The 19,929-nt window shown below is 36.1% G+C and overlaps 1 protein-coding gene across 1 annotated transcript; it reads left to right on the top strand.

Annotated features, from left to right (window-relative positions):
• The first annotated feature begins 7,007 nt into the window (after window positions 1-7,007).
• On the top strand, window positions 7,008-19,343 carry LOC145619705 (uncharacterized). The gene is made up of 3 exons (XM_081674409.1): window positions 7,008-7,188; window positions 17,972-18,615; window positions 18,660-19,343. The coding sequence occupies exons 1-3, from the start codon at window positions 7,008-7,010 to the stop codon at window positions 19,341-19,343; spliced, it is 1,509 nt and encodes a 502-aa protein (XP_081530535.1).
• Window positions 19,344-19,929: the final 586 nt, after the last annotated feature.

Below are 19,929 nucleotides of genomic sequence, written 5' to 3'. Positions count from 1 at the left end.
ATAGAGTTTCAAGTCAAAGGGGGATCCAAGGAGCATGCTTCAAGGCCTTGTATATGCTCATTTCTGGCTTATATTCTTCAAGAATTCCAAGGAAGTTGCTGCCTACCTTGTCCTCCATCATCATCATCTAGGATGTGTGCACCACTTGATCTAGGACGAAGAGAAGAAGAGGGCTCTACCCAGTTTGGTGCGGCCGCACTCTGGGAGTGTGCGGCCGCACATTAGTCGAGTGCGGCCGCAAACCTGGTGCGTGCGAGCACGCCTTTCTTGGCATGGGTCTATTTTTGGGCGTCAATACCGACCTCCTCTTTGTATATATAGTTATTTCCTTCTATTTTTGGATAAGTTGGACATTAGAATTCATATTGTTAGATTTTTTATTAGAATTTTAGAGAGAGAAACTTAAGGATTGAAGAGAGAGAAACTCATGGTTTTTGGTTGATTGTTCAAGAATCCTTTATTGTAGTTGATCTTTACATCAAATTTTGTAAGGATCTTCACCTTGATTTCAATACAAGTTTGATTTTAGTTGATTTCATTTGTTTTACATATTATTAGTGATTGATTGAAGTTTGTTTGATGTTTGATTGAAGTTTAATTGAAGTTTGATTGATTGTTGATTTGATCTTTGATTTCAAATATGTTGATGATGAAATTGATGATTAGTGTAGTTTTGATCTTGATTTCCATGGCTAGTGAGTAGTTTTCTAGCTAGGGAAATGGTTAAGCATGTTTGAGTGATGGATTAGAGTAGTATGGGGATAATTGATGGAGTTGATGACATGATTAAATTTTGTTGATAATTCATGTGCATGTGTTTTATTGATTGAAGCTTGGCCATCTTTAATTGTTGCACTAGATTGCATTGTAAGCTTGCTATGATATGGACCATTGATTAGTAACTTGCAATTTCTAGATTGAGGTGCCTTGTGACGTTTCCTAGTTAGTGTTTAGCGTAGTTAGCGCTAGTTAGACCTATAGGAGAAATCTTGGTATGCTCTTTTGAATACATGATTGATCTTCCTTCATATCACTTGACTAAGTTGGTTTGACCTCCCAAGTTACCATTCTCCATTACAATTACATGTGGATCCATTCCCCTAGTGTCTTTTATATTGATTTTACACAAGTTCTTTGCATCATTTAGCTCTAGCTCTAGTTTCAATCATAAACGCCGCATTTGACTTCGGAGTAGCTTGACTTAGGCAATATACATTCAACTTCCATTCCCTTGGGTTCGACCTTGACTTACCACTACACTTCATAGGGGTTAGTTGAGTTATAAATTTTGTTTGATTGGGTGGGGTGGTAGCCCAACGACCCACCGTTCTACATCCCATCAAAATGGAGCCGTTGCCGGGGAATGGTGCTTTGAGTGCATATTGTTGTTGAGTCTATTCCACTATATTTGCAAAATACAAAAAGATTTTACACTTTAGGCTACACTTGTAGCCGTGCTATTAATATTTTCTTTGAGTTTTGTATGCATAGGTCCCGAGATCGTTCAATTGTTCCCTTTGATCTGGAGATTGAAAGAACTCTCTCAAGGAGGAGAGTAGCAAACAAGACATTGGATTATAGTTCTTCAAGCGAAGAAGAGATTGAACAAGACCAAGTCATGGGAGAACATCCAAGAGTTGCCTTGAAAGAATTGGGAGTGCCCGGTGCATATAGGTTCGAGAGCGGCATAGCTCCACCTACAACACCGGCAAACGATTTTGAAATTCGGCCGGCAATGATCACCCTAATTGAGAGGAGACAATATAGTGGGGCTAAGAATGAGAGCCCATTAAACCATCTTAAGGAGTTTGAAAAATATTGCATCACAATCAAGGTTAATGGAGTGTCTCAAGAATTTATCCGCCTTAAGTTGTTCCCTTTCTCCCTCATAGGAAGATCTTTGGAATGGCTAGACAAAGAGGTGAAGCCTAATTCATTGAGAATGTGGGATGATGTCACTAAATCTTTCTTGTCCCGTTTCTATCCTCAAAAGAAAACGGCGGAGGCAAGGGCTTTAATTCAAGGGTTCAAGCAAAAGCCAAATGGGAGTCTTTATGAAGCATGGGAAATATTCAAGGAGTATCAAAGAGAATGTCCTCACCTAAAATTCCAACATACCAAGTGATCCAAATCTTCTATGGTGGTTTGAGTCCTCAAGGCAAATCATGTCTTGATGGAGGGGCCGGTGGTCCTATTATGAACAAGACCAAAGAAGAAGTTGTGGACATAATAGAGGATGTGGTGACTTACTATAGCGATTGGCAAGATGGGGAAAGAGATTCTTCAAGCATACAATCTTCGTTGTATTCGGTGGACCATCTCCATGCCATCAACAATCTTTCCTCTCAAATGACAAACTTGGGAAAGGAGGTGACCGCAATCAAAGCCAAGTTGGAGAGTGTTTCTTCCTCTTCTCAAGCTTCTAATCTTCCCTCCCAATTTAAGGGGAGAGGTACTTCTTCTCACTCTCAAACCCCTCCCACTTCACATAATATGCCTATGGGATGTTTGTTTTGTGATGTATGTGGATCATATGATCATGACTCTAGCAATTGCAATAATGAATGTGTTGATGAGTCTGATAACAATGAGTGTGAGCATGTGAATTTTGTGTCAAACAACAATGTTCAAAGGTTTGATAATCAAAGAGGCCAATGGAATAGGAATTACCAAAACCAAGACAATTTTGACAATTATAATCATGGTGGTGGTTATAGGAACCAAGGGAATCAAGTTTCTCGTGGTAACCATAACCAAGGTTATAGTGGCCAAAATCAAAGCTAAAATTATGGTAATCAAAACAAAGGCTATGGTAATCAAAACCAAGGTTATGGAAATCATAAACAAGGTAATGGTAACCATAATCAAGGTGGTGGTAACCATAATCTAGGTTATGGTCAAAATCAAAATAGGGGTACTTGGAATAATCAAGGAAGGGGAAATTTTCAAAACAATGCTCAAAGAGGTCCCCCAGCCGGATTTGTTCCAAAGACTCAAGGTGAAAATTCCTATTCACAACCTTCTTCTCCTAGGACTAATTTGGAAGAATTAATTGATAATCTAACCAAGATCATTAACACCTATATGGCGGTTAGTGATAAGAAGTTCAATGAAATGATGACTCACAATAAGATGCTTGAGACTCAAATAACCCAACTAGCAAACACTCTTAAGGATTATGCTAGTCCTTCTTCTTTACCTTCCCAAGGCGTTGAACCAAAGAAACCCGTGTATTCTATTGCCACTAGTGGTGGGAATGACCTTAGTGAGGGAGTTTCTTATTCAATGGAGGGAAAAGATGAGAGTGGTGCTATGGAGAATGAAGTTGAGAGGGTTAAGTCTAGGGAAGATAATTGTGAGGATGAGGAAAATGAAGAAATTGTTGTTGAAAAGATGTGTGAGGAAGAGAGATTTCCCGATCTACCATACCCCCAAAAATTCTTGTGTTTCAAAATGGATGAGCAATTTGGGAAGTTCCTTGAAGTTCTTAAGGAAGTTCATGTTTCCACACCCTCTACCGAGCCAATTCCCGAAATGCCTAAGTACTCCAAGTTTCTTAGGGAGATACTAGAGGAGAAGGAAGATTGTAATGAGGGCAATTCGGTGGAAGGAGGGAAGTGTTTTAGTGATCTTGTCCATGGTGAGCTTCCGGAGAAAATGGAGGATCCGAGAAACTTTTCAATTCCTTGCAAGATCAAGAAAATGATGTTTGAGAATTCTTTATGTGATCTAGGGGCTAGTTTGAGTATCATGCCCTATTCGGTTTTCAAAAGACTTGATCTAGGTGAGCTTCAACCATCTAATATAACCCTTCAATTGGCCGATCGCTCTATTAAGCTTCCTAAGGGGAGAGTTGATGATATCCCTCTTAAGATTGGAGAGTTTGTTTTTCCCGTAGATTTTGTGGTTTTGGAGATTGAGGAAGATGAGCATATTCCAATCATTCTAGGGAGACCTTTCTTAGCTACCTCGGGGGCCTTGATAGATGTGAAAGGAGGCTAAATAACTTTGAGATGTGGAAAGCTACAAGAGAGTTTTAAGTTGAATCCAATGCATGAGTCTTTATCTTGTGTGCAAGATATAGAATATGCTAGTCTTTCTCGTTCTATTAATGATGTATGCATGGTTGATTCTTCTACTAACAATGATCTTGAGAATGTTGATAATGTTTTTGCAAGTTTTGATAGCATGAAGGTTAGTGAAGAAGAAATTGTGATTCCAAAGCTAAAGGATGAGAAGGAAATTGAGGTTTCAAATTAATTTGAGCTTAATTCTCAAGATGAAGAGAAAGCTTCCATGGGTAAAGATGTTGAAGTTAAGCCGAAGAAAAAGGCTCGTGATTCGAAGAAATTGAGAAAAAGAAAGAAGTTGAGAAAAGCGAAGAATGAATTTGAAAAGAATTTTGTGGAGGTTTCATCAAGCAACAATGAGAAGTTGCTCAAGATTGAAGAAGATTTTTCTCTTTCAACTACCTTGAAGAAGGTGGTGTTCTTTGACCCTCCATGATTTGGAGGAAGGGTCGAGCTTAGGACCTTAAGCAACCGGAGATTCTCACTTTTCCTTTTGGTTGTTGAATTTTTTTTGATTTTGTTTCTTTTATTACTTTGTCTTTTCTTTCACTTTTCTACTTGTTTGGATTTTTTTTAGAATGAATTTTGAGGGATTGGATTTCATCAAGAATGCATGGTGAATGGAATGTGTTCGTGGCACATATCATATTTTGTTCGATTCTAACCGAAATTTGAGGTAAAAGGGGTAAGAATTTTAGAGAGGTAAGATAGGAAATTCGTGTTTTGCAAAGTTGAAGAAAATTGATACTTAGTGAATTTTTATGGTGAGCACATGAATTTTCAACTTTGAGATCTTTGAAAATGATTTTAGCTACTGCATATGGTGTTCCTCATCACCATCATGATTCATGTGCGCACCCAAATAGGCAGTAAGTATCAAAAATAAGAGAAAAAGGAAAAAACGGAGACGCACAGCAAGGTGCGGCCGCACACGAGGTGTGTGCGGGCGCACACCTTGCGTGTGCGAGTACACTAGCAGCAGGTGCGGCCTCACGTGCTGCTGCCGTGCCCCTTATCTTCTTTCCTCCTTCTTCTTCCCTTCATTTCATCATCCTGCATCTTCTACCTCACGAACAACCCCCTCAAACCCTCCTCCTTGTGCGCACCTCAAACCTCATCATTCACCATCTAAAATCCCTCAATTCTTCACTAAAATCACTTCATTTACACTCTAAATCACTCACAAAACTTCCTACACTCAAAATTTCTCACAATTTGACCCAAATTTCACTCACTCTCTCTCCTACACTTGGTGACCGAAAATTGGGGCTTGTGTTTGGGATTGAAATTGGTGGCTCAAATTTGGTTAATCTTGCTTCTTTTATGGTATAATCACTAATTCTTGCTTTAATTTTGTCAATTATATCATAATTTTGCATAGTTTGAAATTTTGTATGAGCATGAATAGTGTAGTATGGGTTTTGTGATTTTTGATGCTTGATCTTGATATTGGTTTTGATTTTGTGATGTTTATTGATTGATTTTGCATAACATTGTATTGTTTGTTGATTTTGTAGCGATTTTCATCATCTTTGGTTGATAAATTGTGAGTTGGATTTTTGGAATTTGGGTAGTATGTTGTGATTGTTGGTATTGGTCCTCTTGAATTGTTTGAAAGGAGTTATTCTTGCATTATTGGTGTTGTTGATTGGTTTGGAATTGGTTTTGTTGGAAGGAAGTGTGAAATTGAGGATTGGTGAATTTGGTAGTAAGTGGTGATTTTGGGTGTGGTGTTCTTGGTTCTTTGGTTTTTCTTTTTGATAATTGTTGGTGAACTTTCTCAAAGCCTCAAACATGTCTAAATACTTAAAGAAACTCACCAAGAAAAGAAAAACCGATGTTATCATCGATGAACCTCGCCCAAGTACTTCTTCAAGGCCAAGTACTTCCTCTAGGCCAAGTACTTCAAACCCCTCTTCCTCTCAAACACGACCACCAACCTCTCTTCCCAAAAAGAAAAATTTAACCAACGAGCAAAAGACCTTCTACCAACAGTTGAAGAAAGAGAGAACCCTCAAACAAACCCGCCATTATCTCCAACGTGACATGGTAAAATTGGGGATAGATGATGATGTGCGGTCTTTGCTTTTGAACCTTCGAATGGGTTCTTTCATCAACAATGCCTATCGCACCTACAAGGAGCCAAAATTGGAGTTCTTGGCTACCTTGGAGCTTGTGACCTTGGGAGGGCAATATCGGGTGCGATTCCAAATATCCAACCATCTCTTCGATCATTCCTTGGAAGAGTTCAACGCGGCTTTGGAGTTTGATCCCCATGGGGATATCTTGAACGTTGAACACTATATCTTCACGGAGTATGACCACAACTCTTGGTGGGAAGACATCTCGGGTGGTAATGAATTCATCACCAACAGGGCTAAGATTTCCTCGGTGTATCAACCTTGCCTTAGGGTTGTGCACCGCCTTTTGGGCTATGTGGTATTTCCCAAGCAAGAGTTGGGGAAATTGAGCAAGCTTGAGCTCAAAGTCTTGTGGTTGTCTACTCGCCCGGAGTATGAGGGCCGGTTGAACTTGGGGTATATCTTTGCCCAATATCGTGTGGATCTTCGTGGCCGGAGTTCGGGATAGATCCCATGCGGGGGCATGGTGACTAGGCTCTTGACTCGCCTTCCCCTTGATTCATATCTTCCCTTTTGCAAGGAGATTGGAGATAACACCTCTCTTTACCTTGACTTGCAACAATTGGGTCAAATTCAATTCATCTCCAAGAGCTATAGGGATGGGAGATATGAGTGGCTAAGGGGCAATGAGCATTGGTGATGTTTGCCTAACCCCGGCTTGACTTCTTTGGCCCGGATCGCCAAGAATGTATGGCATGTCCCTAAGTCCTTTTAGCGTCCCAACTTCGACTCCGATGAGGATGAGGAAGATGATGATGAAGAGCAACAACAACAACAACAACAACAACAACAACAAATGCCACAACAACAAGTTCCTCAAGAAAAACAACAAGAAGGGCAACATGCTTTTGAGAATGCCGATTTCAGGGATCTTAGTGAGCAACTAAGTGGATTGAAAATCCACTTGGATGTCATGTATGATCAAGATTTTGAGGCTATCTATGAACAATTGAGAGGTATTCAAGAAATGCAACAAGGTATGTTTGCTCAACAACAACAAATCTATGATGCGGAAGTTGACCGCGGGAACATTACTCCCCCGGTTAACTATCCGTACTTCCCGCCCCAACAAGGTCCTCTACCTCCGTATGGGCATCCATATTGGTCGGGGCCTTCCAACCCCGATACCGAGCGTCGCTACTATCCGGATAAGCATGGTAACTACGATTACAAGGCTCCGGGTGGTAGTGACTATAGGGGTGATCCTAACTACCCCCATGTCCATGACAACCACCCCTACGAACTTACCTTGCCCGATAACTTCACCCCTCTTGCTCCTTGGTAACAAGATCTTTTCAAGGGGCATTATGGGTGGCCCGAGGGGTACACCAGAGGATGGGAGCCTTACCCTCATCCCTTCCATGACCCCGAGCGCAACATTGACCCCAATGGGGCCGAGCCGAGTGGTAGTGGTAGTGGTGGTGGTGATAGTAGTAGTCATTAATTCCCTTTTGCTTTTTGTGCTTTTTACCTCCATCCCTTATATTTTTTATGCTTGTTTTTTATTGCTTGGGATGTTGAGATGTATTTTTATCTAGCATGGGGGAACTAATGATTTGCTCGGTGACCAATATTTGTTGTTATGTACATACCTTAGTTGTTTGCATGCTTATTTTTGTTCCTCTTGTTTGATTTCCTCTTTTTCTTGATCTCTAGGCTACCTTCCTTGTAGCTAGCTTGCTTGCCCTATTTGTTTGGATATTTGTTGTTTGTGATGATGCTTTGCTTGAGACGTTGTTGTTGTTGTTGATCCTTATTATCCAAATCCCTTTAATCCAAAACCCTTTGATCCAAATCCCTTGAATCCAAATCTTGTAGTTTAGTTTAGTTCTTTAGTTAGTTTAGACTTTCTTTCTTTCTTAGTTTCCTTTCTTTTATTCTTTTTATTCTTTGATTAGTTTAGCTTTTATTTTCTTTAGTTGTCTATACTTTTTGCATAGTTTAGTGTCCTTTTATTTGTTTTCTTTGTTTTGAAGTTACTTACCATTTTCTTTGTTCATAGTTTCTTTTATTTCTTTTTCTCACTTGGTTTCTTCAAAAAGCTTTTGGATATGGAATGCAACGAGGTAGTTTCTACTTGCTTCGTTTATTTTTGCTAAGCATGGAGCCCGGTGAGACCTTTCTTATTTTTCTCTTTATTTTCCTTGGTTGCATAGAATAGGATTAGTTTAGGAGAAGTTGAATGGTTCGAGGATGGATGCTTGTTAACACGTAATGTGTTTGGGATCGATGACGATGATGTCGATCGATCACTTGTTTGTCGATTGGGATTCTTATGTGTTTAACTTGCTTTCTAGTCCATTACATACTATTTCTCCTTCTTTTCCTTTTCTATGTCTCCATTTCTTTTCTTTTATTTTCTTTTACTTTCCCTTTCTTTTATTTTCTTTTATTTTTCTTTTTATTTGTGGTATGATTTTGAGGCTTTATTTTTCATTTTTCTTATGAAATGAACTTTGTACATTGGACTTGTCTTTTGCATGATTTTCTTCCTAGGTTGTAAAGGTATGCACGGTTTGAGACTATGTTTGGTTGACTCTAGGATAGGTGTATGCTAGGGTAGTTGGTTTGAACTAGGAGGATCATGAAGCCAGATTCTACTTGTTTGTGGCATGCTTGGTAGTTGCTCCCTATAGTCAATTTGACACCATTAGTGAGTTTTTGCCACATCCTTGTGAGGTTACTTGTTTTTCTAGCCTTCAACATTCTTTGTATGAGCGGCGTGGATCCTTGAATATGCAAACTTAATCTAATAAAGCTTGATGTATGATTCTTAAACCCGAGACCGAACTATCTAGGAAGGACAAAGGCACATTTTTCGGGGTGGTATTTTTCATTTTTGTTATATTTTGTTATTTTCTTTATTTTTGGGTTTACGTTTGCCTTCTTGCAACCATTTGAGCCTTATCCCTTCTTTTCAAGCCACGTCTTTAGTTATTTGACCTTTTGTTTCATTTTCTTTCTTTTCTTGGTTTTTGTGAAGCAAAATGATCATTTTAGATGGAGTTTGTGGTGGATGAGTTGGAGTTTTGGTTTTCATGAATGCAAGTTTGTGATATCATTTTCTTTGTGAATAATGGCAAACGTTTGAGCAAAAGCCGTTCTATTTCAAAAAAGGCATGGACTAATAAATTGCATAATAGAAAAAGCCGTCCGAATTTAGTAAAAGGCAAGGACATTGCATATTATAAAATAAAACAAAAAAAAAAATTGAAAAAAGTGAAAAATTCAAAAATATTTTGATGTATTCTTTTCTCCTTCTAAGCATTGAGGACAATGCTTCATTTTAGCTTGGGGGAGAAGCGTGTACGCTTTTCGTATATATTTCTTTGTGAGTATAGTTTCAAGTAAGCTTGGGGGTGTTGTTTTTTTTTTTGGTAATTTCTTGATTGTGGTGTTAAGGATTGATCACCCTTTTGCTTCACTTTTTAGGAAAATCACCAAATTTTAAATTTTAGCCTACCTTCACCCTTTATGCCTTACGTTACAACCTTGGGGACAGACCTTTCGACCTAGATAGTTGAGTCACTATTCGGGGGAGGGCATCATGGGTCATTGCCTAAGGAAAGGGAATGCATAGTCGAGATTGTCGAGTAGCCTAAATATAATTCTTTTTCTGGTTCCTTCGAGGAATCATTGGGACACTCACTAAGGGCAGATTTGAGACTAGTGGGGAGAACGCGATAAGATTGTTTGGTATGAACATGGATTGTGATGTCTAGTTCCTATGCCTAGCATACCCTATGTTTCAATCAACCTTAGATATCTTGAAAAGTGCATACCTTAACTACTTGAGAAAGATTGTCATTCGTTTGCATTATAGTCTTTATGTGAGTTCATTTCGCAACAGTTTGTTTTCATTTTCTTTTCTTTTATTTTCATGGTTTGCCTCGTTGATGTTTGGTGGAGAGTTATGGGTCAAACTCTTAGGATACCCTTACGAGACCTCACTCGTCCTCATAGGCGACTTTTGGGTTTAAAGGCACTAGTAGAAAAATTAAAAAATGCACCGCTAATTGGCCACCGGTTTTTGAAAACCGGTGGCTTAATTAATGGGCGGGATTAGCCAAACCGGTTTTGCCACCGGTTCAAACCAAACCCGTGGCAATAATTATAAGGCCACCGGTTTTGAACCGGTGGCAATATCCAATTAAAAAAAAAAAAAAAAAAAAGCGGCCCATATAAAAACCCCAAACCCAAACCCTAATCACTCATCAGCCTCCCTCTCATTCTCTCTCTCCTCTCCTCTCCTCTCCTCTTCTTCTCCTCTTCTTCTGGTTCGTCATTCTCTCTCTCCTCTCCTCTCCTCTCCTCTCCTCTTCTTCTGGTTGAGATCCTCTCCTCTCCTTTTTCCTTCTCTTTCCTATTCGATCTCCTTCTCCTCTTCGTCTTTTTTTTCCTTCTCTTCTTCGTCTTTTTTTTCCTTCTCGATCTCCTCTCCTCTTCGTCTTTTTTTTCCTTCTCGATCTCCTCTCCTCTTCGATCTCCGCCCTAGGTTAAACCACCACCCCACCACCTTAAACCACCACCGCAACAACAACAACGAAGACATGCACGAGGTTAGGTTTAATTTTGTGTTTAATTAGTCGATTTTAATCGATTTTTGGATTTTGTTGGGTTTAATTAATTGTTAATTAGTAGATTTTGGATTTTTTTGAGTGTTTTCATCGATTTTAATTGATTTTAATCCGATCTCCTTCTAGGTTCTATTCGATTTTATTCTGGTTTTTTTTTCCGATTTTGAGCTCGGGTTTTACTAGTTTCTGGGTTTGTATTTTCTTTTTTTATTTTTGGGTATTTTTGGGCTAAGTTGGTGGGTGGGTCTGGTGGGTGATGGTGGGTGTTCGGGTGGTGCGGATGGTGGGTTAAGGTGGTGCGGATGGTGGGTTAAGGTGGTGGGGTGGTGACTGGTGTGAGATAGTAAACTGATTTTAGGGATTTTTTTTTTTTGAAGCAAAAACTGATTTTAGTGATTTAATTTTATTTTTGTTTAATTTTTTTTCCTGGGTTTTTGTTTAATTTCTGGGTATTTGTTTTTGTTTATGTGGGTTTTAAACTGATTTTATTCAATTAATGGTTACATGCAGTGTTTTGGTTATTTTTTTTTTCACAGTTTATTTTAATTGATTTATTTTTTTGTTTTAATTGATGCAGTTATATTGATCAAGATCTGAAATCGAAGATCCAAGATGCAAGAATAGTGAATTAGATGTTGTATGGGGTTTTTTTAGATTTTAATGTTGTAATTATATTTTAATTTAATATTGGAATTTTAGTTTGTAAATCTGATTATCTTAATTATTTGGAATTGTTTTATGAGAAATTTATTTGTATTTATTATATACTGGTTATTGATGAATATATGTGTGTTTCATGTATATTATGCATATATATATGTTTGTGCAACATTTTAAGTTAAAAAAATGCAAAATTTTTTTTTTTTTTTTTTTGTTTTTTTAGGGTATTATTGCCACCGGTTAACCGGTGGCAATAGTTGTTAGTACAAAAAAAAAAAAATTTGCGGGAACGACTATTGCCACCGGTTTCGAACCGGTGGCCTTTTATCCTAGGTTTTGCCACCCCCCCAGTGGCTACCGGTTCAAAACCGGTGGCAAAATGTGGTTTTGAACCGGTGGCCAACCCCTTTTTTCGTCTAGTGAGGGCTTGTTGTAGCTAAAAGCAACCGTGATTCCTACGACAGTGAGTCTTAGTGTATATTCTAATTTTGAATCTTTCTTTTTCATTTTCAATAAATTTTTCCTCCTTGATCTTTCTTGCTTTGTTTTGCTCGAGGACGAGCAAAAGTTTAGCTTGGGGGAATTTGATGAGTGACATTTATGGCACTCATTTGATCTCTTTTTGGATGAATTTCATTTCATTTTATTACTCTTTTCTTTAGTTTTCCTTAGTTTAATTCTTATTTTCTTCATTTTATATTTTTCTTAGTTAGTTTCTCTATTTTATGCATTTTCTAGTTTACTTGTTATTTTCCCCTTTTACTTGCTTTTTATCCTTTGTTGTAGGTTGTGGTTGATTGTCCAACAATTCCCGAGTTCCTCTCCATGGTCTTTCATTGTTTTTAATGCCTAGTGCTTGTGCATAGAGTTTCAAGTCAAAGGGGGATCCAAGGAGCATGCTTCAAGGCCTTGTATATGCTCATTTCATGGCTTATATTCTTCAAGAATTCCAAGGAAGTTGCTGCCCACCTTGTCCTCCATCATCATCATCTTGAGCTAGGACGAAGAGAAGAAGAGGGCTATACCCAGTTTGGTGCGGGCACACTCGGGGAGTGTGCGGCCGCACATAAGTCGAGTGCGGCCGCACACCTGGTGCGTGCGGGCGCACCTTTCTGGGTGTGTCCCGTGCGCACTTCTCTCTCTCCTCCGAGCGCCCGCATCGGCGTGGGTCTATTTTTGGGTGTCAATACCGACCTCCTCGTTGTATATATAATTATTTCCTTCTATTTTTGGATAAGTTGGACATTAGAATTCATATTGTTAGATTTTTTATTAGAATTTTAGAGAGAGAAACTCAAGGATTGAAGAGAGAGAAACTCATGGTTTTTGGTTGATTGTTCAAGAATCCTTCATTGTAATTGATATTTAGATCAAAGTTTGTAGGGATCTTCACCTTGATTTCAATACAAGTTTGATTTTAGTTGATTTCATTTGTTTTCCATATTATTGTTGATTGATAGAAGTTTGTTTGATGTTTAATTGAAGTTTAATTGAAGTTTGATTGATTGTTGATTTGATCTTTGATTTCAAATATGTTGATGATGAAATTGATGATTCGTGTAGTTTTGTTCTTGATTTCCATGGCTAGTGAGTAGTTTTCTAGCTAGGGAAATGGTGAAGCATGTTTGAGTGATGGATTAGAGTAATTTGGGGATAATTGATGGAGTTGATAATATGATTAAATTTGGTTGATAATTCATGTGCATGTGTGTGATTGATTGAAGCTTGTCCATCTTTAATTGTTGCACTAGATTGCATTGTAAGCTTGCTATGATACGGACCATTGATTAGTAACTTGCAATTTCTCGATTGAGGTGCCTTGTGACGTTTCCTAGTTAATGTTTAGCGTAGTTGGCGCTAGTTAGAACTCTAGGAGAATTATCTTGGTATGCTCTTTTGGATACATGATTCATCTTCCTTCATATCACTTGACTTAGTTGGTTTGACCTCCCAAATTACCATTTTCCATTACAATTACATGTGGATCCATTCCCCTAGTGTCTTTTATATTGATTTTACACAAGTTCTTTGCATCATTTAGCTCTAGCTCTAGTTTCTATCATAAACCCCGCATTAGACTTCGGAGTAGCTTGACTTAGGCAATATACATTCAACCTCCATTCCCTTGAGTATGACCTTGACTTACCACTACACTTCATAGGGGTTAGTTGAGTTATAAATTTTGTTTGATTGGGTGGGGTGATAGCCCAACGACCTATCGTTCTACATCCCATCAAACACATTCATACAAAGCTAATTGTGTAAAATGAAAGTCAAATGCATTCTACAAAGCTAACTGAGTCTAATGAAAGTCAAACACATTCAAACAATGCTTTTTGAATCAAATGAAAGTCAAATGCATTCAATAAAGATAATTGAGTCAAATGAAAGTCAAACACATTCATACAAAGCTTTTTGAATCAGATGAAAGTCAAATGCATTCAACAAAGTTAATTGAGTCAAATGAAAGTCAAAAACATTCAAACAAAGCTTTTTGAATCAAATGAAAGTCATATGCCTTCAACAAAGCTAATTGAGTCAAACGAAAGTCAAACACATTCAAACAAAGCTTTTTGAATCAAATGAAAGTAAAATGCATTCAACAAATCTATTTGAGTCAAATGAAAGTCAAACACATTCAAACAAAGCTTTTTGAATTAAATGAAAGTGAAATGCAACAAACAAAGCTAATTGAGTCAAATGAAAGTCAAACACATTATACAAAGCTAATTGAGTCAAATGAAAGTCAAATAAAATTCATCCAAAAAGAGATCAAATGAGTGTCATAAATGCATTTGACTTTCATTTGATTCAATTAGGTTTGTTAATTGCATTTAACTTTCATTTAATTCAACAAGCATTGTTTGAATGTGGTTGGCTTTTATTTGACTCAATTAGCTTTGTTGAATGCGTTTTACTTTCATTTGATTCAAAAAGCTTCGTTTGAATGTGTTTGTCTTTCATTTGACTGAATTAGCTTTGTTGCATGCATTTGACTTTCACTTGATTCAAAAAATTTATTATGAATGTGTTTAACTATCATTTGACTCAATTATCTTTGTTGAATGCATTTGACTTTTATTTGATTCAAAAACAATTGTTTGAATGTGTTTGACTTTCATTTGACCTATGTTCACCGGACTCAGCAAAAAACCCAAAGTGTCTGTGTCGACACGACACGACGCGGACATGGACACGGAATTCTTGTCAGATTCGGCTGTTTGATCTCGGACACTTCAGAGAGAGGGGAATAGGAACATAGCTGAATTCTTTTAATAAAAAATAAATTGAAAAAAAACTTAAAAAAAAAAACTTAAAACTGGTTGTCGGCACCATCTGTGGAGGTGGACTTACGGCAGCCTTTCCCTCTTTAGATCTAAAATTATCTTCTGTTGAAGATTTCACATCCTAATTCATATTTTTTGCAGATTTTAATGGGAACTCATAAAGCCATGTCATTTTGAAGACGAAGAATGGTGAAAAAATAATTAGAAAAGGAAAAGAGATGAAGAAGTTGAAGAAGGAAGCCATTTGAGCTGATTAAAATGGTGAAAGAAAGTAATGAGTGAAAGAGAGAGAAGAAGAAAGTCAGATAGAGATAAGAATGAAAAAAAAAAAAGTACTATGCAGCTGTACTACTAACTTTTGTTTATAAGATAAGTAATTTAGTAAAGGGACTTTATCTTGTTGGTAACTTGCTATGTACTCCGTATCATACTTTTCCCTTCTTTTTTTGTTTCTTTTTTAGTTTTTTGTTTCTTTTTAATTTTTTTTTTCTAAATACTTTTTTTTCCAGTAATTGTTTGGAAATTTTTAATTTTTAACTTATAACGAAGTGGAAACACTTATCCCTCAAAAAAATGAAAAAAAATAAAAAAGTGGAAACACTTATACTCAATTTTACAAAAAAAAAAACTTGCTGAAAAAAATTATTAACAATTAGTATACCAAAAAAAAAATGTATTTTAACAAAAATATACAACATTTTTCCAAATTTAAATATTTAAAATTAAAAAGATGTAAATCAATTTATATTTACCATCTTGGGTTTAATTATGATAATGTACCATGCTACTTGAAATACATTCTTGTGAATTTGAAATATCTCTACTTTGTTTCCTAAAAAATTACCTTTAGTGAAAAGATAGATAATTGCACCTTATAGGTGTTTTTATGGATTTTAAAAATAGGAGAGTTTTCAATTGTGGTTAAAAATTGTCAATATGAATATTTAAATATTTTATACTTGGAAAAATGTGCAATATATCCTAAATATTTTTTTTATTTTTTGGGTATCCATGTGACATTTAAGAGTTTGATATAAAAGAAGTTAAGGACCTTATATTGTTAAGAAAATAAAAATGAACTCACGTATATTGTTACATTTGGTTTGATGTATGGGTAATAAGGAAAGTAGAAGTGGTCAAGTGGATTATAATGTCAAATGCTTTATTTAATTAAAAATTGTTAGACATAATTGTGTTTTGGAATGTTATGCTACTTACTTTTCAACGTATAAAATATTCTTAATAAACTGGTTACAAATGTCGAAAATTATTAAAAATATATATGAACATTGTTGAAATAATATCCTAGTAAGGTAAATTTGTTTTATATTTTTGATATATAGAAAGAATCTTTTCAAATAGAACAAATAAAAAACAACCAAAATGAAATACATAATTCAAAAAAAAAAATGTTATATAAAAAGACAAGAAATTTATAGTATGAAGTAATAAATCAACAATTCGTCAAAAAAAAAGTAATAAATAAATAAGATAAAAAAGTAATAATTACAATAATAGATGAATAGTAAAAAAAAGTAAAAATGTTTTATCTATTTAAACACGAAGGGCGTAATAAAGAAGGTAAGTTATTATAATTAAGATAAAGTTACAGAAAGAATAAAAATGTAAGTTTGTAAAAAAAAAAAAGTGATTAAGTAAAATAGAAAGTATAAAAAGGTGTAATTATCGTTAGATTGAATGGGAACTAGTCTTAACTACTATTAACCTATAAGATCTAGCTTATTAGATTATCGTGAGAAAAATGTTATTAAGTAACAAAGAAAGTATGAAAAGGTGTAATTATCGTTGGATTGAATGGATACAAGTCTTAACTACTATTAACCTATAAGATTCGGCTTATTAGACTATCGTGAGATAAAGGTAATTACGTAATAAAGAAAGTATGAAAAGGTGTAAATATCATTAGATTGAATGGATACCAGTCTTAACTACTATTAATCTATAAGATCCGGCTTATTAGACTATCATGAGATACAGGTAATTACGTAATAAAGAAAGTATGAAAAGGTGTAATTGTCGTCAGATTGAATGTATACCAGTCTTAACTACTATTAATCTATAAGATCCGGCTTATTAGACTATCGTGAGATAAAGTTAATTACGTAATAAAGAAAGTATGAAAAGGTCTAATTGTCGTTAGATTGAATGGATACCAGTCTTAACTACTATTAACCCATAAGATCTGACTTATTAGACTATCGTAAGATAAAGGAAATTACGTAATAAAGAAAGTAAGAATAGGTGTAATTATCATTAGATTGAATGGATACCAGTCTTAACTACTGTTAACCTATAAGATCCAGCTTAGTAGATTATCGTGAGAAAAAGGTGATTAATTAGTAAAGAAAGTATGAATTGGTGTAATTAATGTTAGATTGAATGTGTACTAGTGTTAACTAATGTTAACCTATAAGATCCAGCTTATTAAACTATCGTGAGATAAAGGTAATTAACTAATAGTGACTATTATTAACTACTCTTAACTTCTTAACCTTTAAGAGATTATTAGATAATAGTTGATCAAACTTATTATAATAATAATAATAATAATAATAGTAATAATAATAATAATAGTAATAATAATAATAATAATAAACCCACATACTCATACGATGTAATTGTGGTAAGATGACTAGAATCTTCCCCCCTAACAACAATTACTAGATTCTTCTTATAATATTATAATTCATTATACTTAGTCGAAGCAAACTAGCCTTAAGGTCTACAAGCCTAGCACTGTATTGCAATGATATCTTCAAAATTAACTTTTCCATGATTTAATCTCCACCGCTCATTCGATTACAACTAGCACCATTCCCTCCCAAAATTTCATTTTCCCTCTCAACACCATAGTTACAGAAACTATTTCTCACATTTTTCTCCAATTATTCAGAGAAGATCAAGATCAAGAAATCAGTACGAATTTAATCTAGATCAAGCAATCAGTACAAAATTAAACAAGATCAGGACCTTTATCACGTCTAATTACTAGGTAATTAGTCACATTCTTGCTAAATTGTTTCATTTGAGTTTTTAATTTTCACTTTGACAATTTATTATACAATAAGTAACAAAATGCTTATTTTGCAACCTTATTTATTTCTGTAATTTCACTATCAGGACCAAAACAAATGAAGCCCATCAATCGTCCAACAAAAAAATCGGATTCGATAATGCACCATTATGGAATCATGTTACAGTGTTGTCAACTACAGGAGGAGGTGGAAACAGAGTATGTACATGCAAGTATTGTGGCAAGAAGGTAACTAGTTCTTACTCAAGACTTAAAGGACATTTATTAAAAATTCCTAACCTAGGTGTTGAAGCTTGTAAAATAATATATGATGATGTTTACCGCCAAATTAAGAAAGAATATGATGACGCAGAAGAACAAAAGGCAAAACATGCACTTAATGCAAAACAAAAAAGAGACTATGTATCACTTCCTGAAGGGTCTGACATTATACAACATAAGAAAAGGAAAGGAAGTTTAGAATACTCATTTAATGTCCTAGAGAGGGAGAAGGCCGATAAAGAATGTGCCATGGCATTTTACAAAGGTGCTATTCCTTTTAATTTTGCAAGAAATCCCTATTTCAAGGCATTTTGTCAAAGACTTGCTAATAGTAATTTAATTGGATATGGACCTCCAACCCCTACAAGAATTAGTACTACTCTCTTAGCCCAACTAAAAGCATATGTAGGAGACTTATTACAGCCTATAAAAGATTCATGGAAGAAGAGGGGGGCTTCAATATGCTCTGATGGTTGGTCTGATGGCCAATCAAGGCCATTAATCAACCTTATGGTCGCTTCTGGTGCAAGCCCGATATTCAAGAAAGCTGTGGATGCTAGTGATGTTTTATAAAAAAGTGCAGACTATATTGCAGGTATTTTTTTCAGATCATTGAAGAGATTGGAGATGAGAAGGTTGTGCAAATTGTGACTGATAATGCTTTAAATTACAAGGCAGTAGGTGGTAAGATTGAAGAAAGATTCCCTCATATATTTTGGACTCCCTGTGCTGTCCATTGTGTGAATTTAGCCATCAAGGCAATCTGTGAGCCAAATGAAAAATCTTCTCACTATGAAGAGTGCAAATGGATAAAAGACTTAGTTTCTCAAGTAAATGAGATTAATGTGTTCATCAAAAATCATGGTCTGTCAAAGACAATTTTCGATCGATATTCTGATGTCAAACTTCTGAAAGTAGCCGAAACCAGATTTGCCTCTAACATTGTGATGGCCACGCGACTTCGAAAGGTCAAAGAAGCACTTGAGAAGATGGTTATGGATGTGGACTGGAAGAATTTTAAGGTGACTGGAAAATCTTCCACTGTAATCCAAGCAAGGGATATAAAAGACTTGATAGTCAGTGATGGATGGTGGGACAACGTAGATTATTTCTTGAGTTTCACCGAGCCTTTAATAAAGTTTTTAAGGGTAGCAGATATGAATTACAATGTCCTACCGTATGTTTATGACATGTGGGACACAACCATAGAAGAAGTGAAAAGAGTTATATTTATGAAAGGGGATAAAAACATACTAACCGATAGCTCAAACTTCTTCAATGCAATTCATTAAGTGTTGGTGACTTGATGGAATAAGAGCAACACTCCTTTTCATTATTTGGCTCACTCATTGATGCGTGTCATAAATGGCACACAGTTGATGAGCATTTAGGTCCTTTCTATTCTCTTTTTATGGCTTTCATGCTTAATAAATGCTTAGTTTATGCTTTATTGCTTAGTTTTACCTTTCCTCTCTTATTTTGTAGCTTTTGTGCATTTTGTTGGTTTTCTAGCCTTTTCTTCTTTATTTGCTCTATTTTCGTGGTTGTAGGTATTAAACGAGGTTTGGGTCTTGATTTTGGTGATCCACTATGGTGGAGGAAACTTTTGGATCAAGTTCATGGCAATAGGGAAGCTCAAGATGCAAAGAAGTGGAAGTTCCAAGTCTTCGCTCTTCTCTTGTGCTCGCTTGCGGTGCTCCCTTCAAAGGGAGTAAGTGCCCACCAATATTAAGCCTTAGCTACTGCCACTCCTAGTGCCCATCACCATCATAAATCATGTGTGCACCCCTTGTGCTCGAAGAGTTGAAGAATCAAAGAAACTCAGCTGGGTGTGGCCGCACGCGCGGATGGTGCGGCCGCACAAGAGGGATGTGCGGC

This window comes from Chenopodium album, chromosome 27 (assembly GCF_948465745.1).
Source record: "Chenopodium album chromosome 27, dcCheAlbu1.1, whole genome shotgun sequence".
Classification (NCBI taxonomy): domain Eukaryota; kingdom Viridiplantae; phylum Streptophyta; class Magnoliopsida; order Caryophyllales; family Amaranthaceae; genus Chenopodium; species Chenopodium album.
This window is presented reverse-complemented; position numbering and strand designations above follow the sequence as displayed.

What these genes read in the sequence shown, in the direction of transcription:
- LOC145619705 (XM_081674409.1), top strand. Translation starts at nt 7,008, where the DNA reads ATGCCACAACAACAAGTTCCTCAAGAAAAACAACAAGAAGGGCAACAT. An exon ending in TATTCAAGAAATGCAACAAG is followed by an intron (nt 7,189 to 17,971) that starts GTATGTTTGCTC and finishes TGTCAACTACAG; the next exon opens with GAGGAGGTGGAAACAGAGTA. An exon ending in AAGCTGTGGATGCTAGTGAT is followed by an intron (nt 18,616 to 18,659) that starts GTTTTATAAAAA and finishes TATTTTTTTCAG; the next exon opens with ATCATTGAAGAGATTGGAGA.